The 6,761-nt window shown below is 44.4% G+C and overlaps 1 protein-coding gene across 2 annotated transcripts in view; it reads left to right on the forward strand.

Annotated features, from left to right (window-relative positions):
* The window catches only part of COQ4 (coenzyme Q4), a 29,607-nt gene that overhangs the window by 7,878 nt on the left and 14,968 nt on the right, over positions 1–6,761 (forward strand). For both annotated transcript variants that reach the window (XM_015407928.1, XM_015407929.1), the window contains exons 3-4: positions 1,051–1,221; positions 2,887–2,983. In XM_015407928.1, coding sequence (XP_015263414.1) covers positions 1,051–1,221; positions 2,887–2,983 — 268 coding nt within the window. The remainder of the gene's footprint in view (positions 1–1,050; positions 1,222–2,886; positions 2,984–6,761) is intronic.

Raw genomic sequence — 6,761 nt, forward strand, 5'->3', positions numbered from 1 at the left:
CAAAGCCTTTATTGGCATTTAAGCACAAAACATCATGGAACTACGGGAAAATACTAAGATGCATCAGTCACACTTGGCTATTCAAGCCTCGTCTTCTGATTGCATAATATAAAATTTTTGCAACAGCCTCCATTATTTCACAATTAGAATGGAACAGAAGAAAGTGAACAATTGAGTCATCAGAATGCCAGCTCTTACCTTCTAAGGTAAAGGTTCCCTTGCTCGAAAGCCAGTCGAATCCGACTCTAGGGTTGCGGTGCTCATCTCCGTTTCAAAGCTGAAGAGCCAGCGCTGTCCGAAGACGTCTCCGTGGTCATGTGGCCGGCATGACTAGACGCTGAGGCACACGAAACGCTGTTGCCTTCCCACTGAAGTGGTACCTATTTATCTACTTGCAATTTCTTGCTTTCGAACTGCTAGGTTGGCAGGAGCTGGAGCTAGAGACGGGAGCTCACTCCATCATGCGGCTCCCAGGTCTCGAACTGCTGAACTACTGACCTTCCACAGCCTGCAGTTCAGTGTCTTAACCACCTGAGCCACCGCAGCTCCATTACCTTCTAGAAGTGGAGTAATAAAACGAGATTGGATATCTCTATAGAGCGGGCAATGAAGTATGTTGTGTAGTGGATTCTACATCTTTTAGAGAGCAAGGACAAAGTCTGTCTGCATATGGTATCTGGCGGTGCCTCCCTAAAAGCACTTCTGATGGCAGAACATGAAAGCGTGCAAGCATGTATGCTCTGCGATGATGTGGGGCTGTTAAACTTGACAGATACTTCGCAGTAGAGCCCATGTCAAAAGTCCCCAAGCTACTTGGGAATGGATAACCTCTTTCCATGAATTGTCAAACATGGGCAACGCTAAAGAAATCGGGAAGTTAGTTTTTCTCCGTGCATACCGCACGGCTATCGTTAGAAATTATTGTTCTCAAACAGAGTAGTCCGCACTAGCGTTGTCATCACCGACATTGGTGAAGAGCACAAAACTGCTGGAGCACTCCCTTGCTTGGTGCTGCTAACCCTTTGCCCTCTGGGGTGGTTTCTTCCTCAGGCAGGAGATGCCAGCTGTGCCACACTGGCCAGGCTTCAGCTACCGACAGCCCTGTGAGAGAGGAAGCATCTTACCCGCTGTACCCGGGCCACATCCCGACCAGCCCTCTGCAGAAAGCCCTGCTGATGGTTGGCTCAGCGTTTATGGCACTCTACGATCCTTACCGGCATGGTGAGCCTCAGCATCGTGGAAGCTGAATAGAAGCTACTAGCCATGGTGACGGAGGGGAACCTCCGCGTTGAGAGGCAGTCAACCTCTGAATGCCGGTGCCAGGAGGCAACATCAGGGCCATATTGTTGGCCCCAGTGTGAGACAGGATGCCGGACCAGATGGACCGCTGGTCTGATCCAGCAGGGCTCTTCTGATGTTCTAATGGCCTTGGCATCTGTGCCCTGTTGTTGGCCCTCCAGAGGAACTGGTTGGCCTCTGTGTGAGACAGGATGCTGGACCAGAGGGACCATTGGTCTGATCCAGCAGGGCTCTTCTTATGTTCTAATGAAGGCCTCGGCCTCTATGCCCTATTCTTGGTCCTTCAGAGGAACGGATTGGCCCCTGTGTGACATGGGATGCTGGGCTAGATGGACCACTGGTCTGATCCAGCAGGGCTCTTCTCATGTTCTTATCAGGGAAAGGCCTCGGCCTCTGTGCCCTGTTGTTGGCCCTCCGGGGGAACTGGTTGGCCTCTGTGTGAGACAGGATGCTGGACTAGAGGAACCACTGATCTGATTTAGTAGGGTTCTACTTATGGCAGAAAGGCAGTAGTCCCTCTTCCTTGGTTTGCCTTCCAGCAGCCAGTATTTGCAGATACAGTGTTTCAGAACATGGAGGTTCCATGTTCTGGGGTCACTACATCTAACAACTATTGCTAGGGCAGCCAGTGATGAGTCAGCTGTAAATGTCTCTAATCGCTTTTAAAACTCATCTCAGCAAGTGGCCACCGTCACGTTGTGTGGCATGGTCCCCGCTATGTTAATTTCGCATTACCTGATAGAATGGCAAAGCAGTGAAAAGGCCTTGGAGTTCTGCCGCATCCTTCCTCGGGAAAGACTCAAGTAGAGCAGAGAGAAAGATGTGGCTTGGAAAGGAAAGAGCGAAAGCCCCCAACTACTAATAATATAATAATTTTACTATTTCATTTCATGGTTTTTATTTAGAATAATTGGAATGAATATGGCCATACCTAGGGCCCATCATTAATACCAGCAACCCAATTGCAAACATATAAGGTAACTCTAGTTTGAAAAAAAATCAATTGTTTAAATTAATAAGGATTTGGCATACATTTGTAGTAATAATTTGAGTTTCCTTTCCCCTCTTTTCTCCCCCCTCTATTTTTATAATTTCAGGATACAACATCTAGTCGTTAAATAAGTATACGTATGTTTGAATGTGTGTCTATACTATGTTGTATAGTGACCACTGAGGAAGGCCCTTTGAGGCCGAAACGCGTTTGGTCTTCAGTTGGAAAGTGTTAACCCATCATGTGTATTAATAATTGATATGCTTTTATTAGTCTGATACTTGAAAAAAAATTTAACCCGAATATATTTTAATATGTGTACACCTTAATACATTTTGTATTTTTATAATATATATGGTCAGCTTAACCCTTCTGGTTCGCAGTGTTATCTTGGGTTGAGTTTTTCCCTTCTCCCTCCCCCCCCCTTTCCCCCAGTTTTTGATTTAATTACATGGCAGATCAGGTTCCGAGACCCCAAAGCAAATGAAGTATTTCCCCTGTTGCATTTGAAATTAGAACATGTGCCGGTTGGTTGCTGCTTATCGTGGGCTTTCTTCTTCACTCTCTTCTCTCTTCGGTTCCCCTCTTTTTTTTAGATATGGTGGCTGTTCTTGGGGAGACGACAGGCTACCTCGCTCTGCAGACACTCCGGGAGAGGATGCGGAACGACCCTGAGGGACAACAGATCCTACAGTGCGTTTACCGTGTTTTTCTTAGCCTGTAGCCAGGGAGAGATACTGTTACAGCAGTTGGTGCTATTTTGGGGGCAGAACATCCGTTCACACCAAGGTCACACGTATGAACAAGTTCCCTGTGGGCTTACTTGAATTAGCCTTTTCATACTGGAGGAAATTGAAGGCTGACAAGATCGTCACTTTTTAAAAATTATGTATTTTTTCATACATGTCTTGTTAATTTACTCATGGCCAAACTCTACCATTTCAGTTATTTTCTTTATATCACACTCTTATCTCACCCTTCCTCCAAGAAGCTCGGGGAAGTATACACGGATCCTCCCCTGTTCAGTTTTTTTCCTCACACCCTCTCTGCGGGGTAGGTAGAAAGAGACCAACCGGTCCAAAGTCATCTTGGGGGCATCATGGTTGAGTAAGGAACTGAATGCTAATAATCTGGGCTGACTATATCCCTGTGGTCAGGAGTCCCCCAAACATATTGAACTTGTGGGCGTTTTTGCTATGTTGAGAACAGGCAACGGGTGCACACAACAAAATGGCTGCCCCGGGGTTCCGTCCAGTCACTGAACACTGTTTGCTGGGGTTTAGACTTATAGGGATATCAAGACTCCACAAGGGTGGGGGATCGACTAAGATGATCTGCCCCTGTAACCTGATGGATCCGACTGGCTTCCAGATGGCATTAAGACCTCCCATACGAACCTACTTGTCCACTCTGGTCGTCTTCACAGGCTGGCCCTTCTTTCGGTGCCCCTGCCATCTGAGGCTAGACGGGGGCCAACCCGAAAAAGGGTCTTCTTGATTGTGGCGCCAACATTTTGGAACTCCCTCCAGAGGGAGATTCGTCTGTCTCCCTCTACCATTGTCTTCTGCCGGTAGGGGAAGATTTTTTTTGTTTTGTTTTCTTTGACATTCCCTCACGAATTCTTATTGGCCCCCTCCCTGTTTGTGATGTGTGTGGGTGGTGTTATATATTTTTAAAATTAATTATTTAAATATTCTAGATATAGGTAAAGGTCTCCCTTGCTCGAATGCCAGTCGAATCCGACTCTAGGGTTGCGGTGCTCATCTCCGTTTCGAAGCCGAAGAGCCAGCGCTGTCCGAAGACGTTTCCGTAGTCATGTGGCCGGCATGACTAAACACCAAGGCGCACGGAACGCTGTTCCCTTCCCACCGAAGTGGTACCTATTTATCTACTTAAATTAATTATTTAAATATTTTAGATATACTGTATTCCAATTGCTGGGTTTTTTTACAAAAATAAATTATTAAAATACCTGCTCAAATGCAGTAGGCAAATTCAAAAATAAAGAACGTCATCTTGCAGTATAGATTGTTTCACCCTGCCCTACAACAATAAAATCTCATCATATACATTTTTGACCTCTGATATACTAACTGTCCTTAATTGACATCAAGCAGATGTAACCATAAAGCGCCTGACTTACAATTTCAACTATATAATCTTAATAGGCATACTATTTTCCTAACTGTTGTTGACTGACTTGTCTTAACCATATGTTAAAAACTTAAATTTAACTTCTTTCAAGTTTTCCCCAATCAAGATTGTCAACGTCTAGCTTATCTAATATCGGGTACCTTTTGTCTAATGGGTTTCAAAGTTCGCTATCATCAACCTCCCTGTTAGCAATCATTGAAATTTTTTCTAATAAGTAGAAATCCCAAGTTTTATGTAACTACTGCTGTAGTGTGGGGGGAGTTTGGGCTTTCCAGGATTGTGCAATCACTACTTTAGCTGTCCAATTGCTGTTTTAACTTCTTACATTTTTAATATTTTGATGTTTGACGCCTTGGGGACCTTATGTGGATGGAAAGGCAGCGTACTGGTGTTTTAAATAAATAGGTAATCTTGCAAAATCCCAAGCCAAGCATCCTCCTATGGGATACTCTCAGGAGACCTAAAGACGACGGCAGGACTGGGTCTTTGCTTCTGGGACAAAGGAAGTGGGCCCCAGCAAACCCTATCCCTTTGGGTATAGTTAAGTTCATTTCCGATATTTATTAGTTTAATTATTTGGCTGTTCCGGGTCTTAGACAAAGCAAAGGCTTTCCCAAACCTGTTGCCAGAGATACTTTACCTGGAGGTATCCATGGTTGGCTTTGGAACTTCCCACGTGCCAAGTGCATGCTTTGCCCTTGAGCTTCTTCCCTGGTAGAACTTGCATTCTGCATTTCCAAGAAAACCTTGAGGCACTGAGTAAGATCTAATAATAAAATATTTAATACCATGTTCAGTAATAATTCTTTTGAAGAGAGGGGATTGGCATCCTTTGAACACAGATTCTAACTTAGTAGATGGTCCAAATTATGAACTGGGACGTTCCCAGTTCAGATGTTACCTCTACCATAAGCATTCTTGGGCTTAGCAAATCGCCCCTCCCCCCATCTAAAATATGGATTTAATTATTCTGACCCACTTTATGTGGTTATTTGCAAATATAGTATCAGGGCGATGTAAATGAAGTCCTTTGTACCTCTGCTGTGCTGTTTTCTTGCTATTAAATCTTTTGGTGCATGAAAGATGAGAGAGTAGTTGCCAGCCATTTTTCATAGGATAAGCCTGTTCCATGTACGCACGTATTTTTTCTTTGGGATTTCCCTCCTTCAGATTAGGTAATGGTAAAGGTTTCCCTTGCTTGAAAGCCAGTCGAATCCGACTCTAGTGTTGCGGTGCTCATCTCCGTTTCCAAGCCGAAGAGCCAGTGCTGTCCGAAGACGTCTCCGTGGTCATGTGGCCAGCATGACTAGACGCTGAGGCACACGAAACACTGTTACCTTCCCACTGAAGTGGTACCTATTTATCTACTTGCAATTTCTTGCTTTCAAACTGCTAGGCTGGCAGAAGCTGGGGCCAGAGATGGGAGCTCACTCCGTCATGCTGCACTCGGGTCTCGAACTGCTGAACTACAGGCCTAACCTTCAGATTAGGACTACACTAGAGAAGAAACGTTGCGAGCTCCTTTGCTGTTGTATATCCCTCGTCCAGCCCAAAAGATCTATCTTTTGAAGCATGAAAGAATTAACTGCAGTCAGAGGAACCTCCTCCCCCTCAGTGTTCTGAATGGGGAAGCAGTAACTCATGCAGAGACACAATGGGCAGCCTGCTCCGAAAGCAGATATGTCCTCTGTGTCTCTGCATGCTGAAGGACTGAGTGAGCCAATCTTGCCCAGTGCAGAGATGGGGCCAGATTAAGCTGTCCTCCAAGAAGTCATGGCCAGGGCATCAAATCACACAGAGACACACTGAGTAGACTCTTCTGTGAGTGGTTGCTTTGTGCTCTTAGGATCTCTTTATTTGATTGCTTTAAATTCTCACAGCCCTTATCAGTTCTGTAGTCGGGCGTAGAGATGCGAAGGCCCAGAAAAAAACAGGAAAAATTCGGGGCAGAAACCGTTTCCCCTCCATTTTTTTCCTGAAGCCTTTTTGTTTTTTCCCGAAAAATTGGAAAAATTGAAAAAAGAAAAGAAAAAAAAATTGATTATGGAACGTTTTATTTTAACATGATGAATAAAATATTTTAAGACAAGGTGTTCAAATATTTTCCAAATCATTTCTAAAATATATATATATATATGGTATCAGATTGATCTAATTTCTGTGCACTGAGGACAAGCAAGTCCTAGGTTACAAACTGAACTCTCCAATGCAAGAACAAGATGCATTTCTTCCTTTAGGAGGTGCGATTGTCAGTAGAAAATAAAAAGGTTTCAGTTTTGTTTTTGCATGTGGGTGGGTATTTTGTTTGTAATCATTG

Source organism: Gekko japonicus, unplaced genomic scaffold, assembly GCF_001447785.1.
Source record: "Gekko japonicus isolate JY-2015 unplaced genomic scaffold, Gekko_japonicus_V1.1 scaffold5122, whole genome shotgun sequence".
NCBI lineage: Eukaryota > Metazoa > Chordata > Lepidosauria > Squamata > Gekkonidae > Gekko > Gekko japonicus.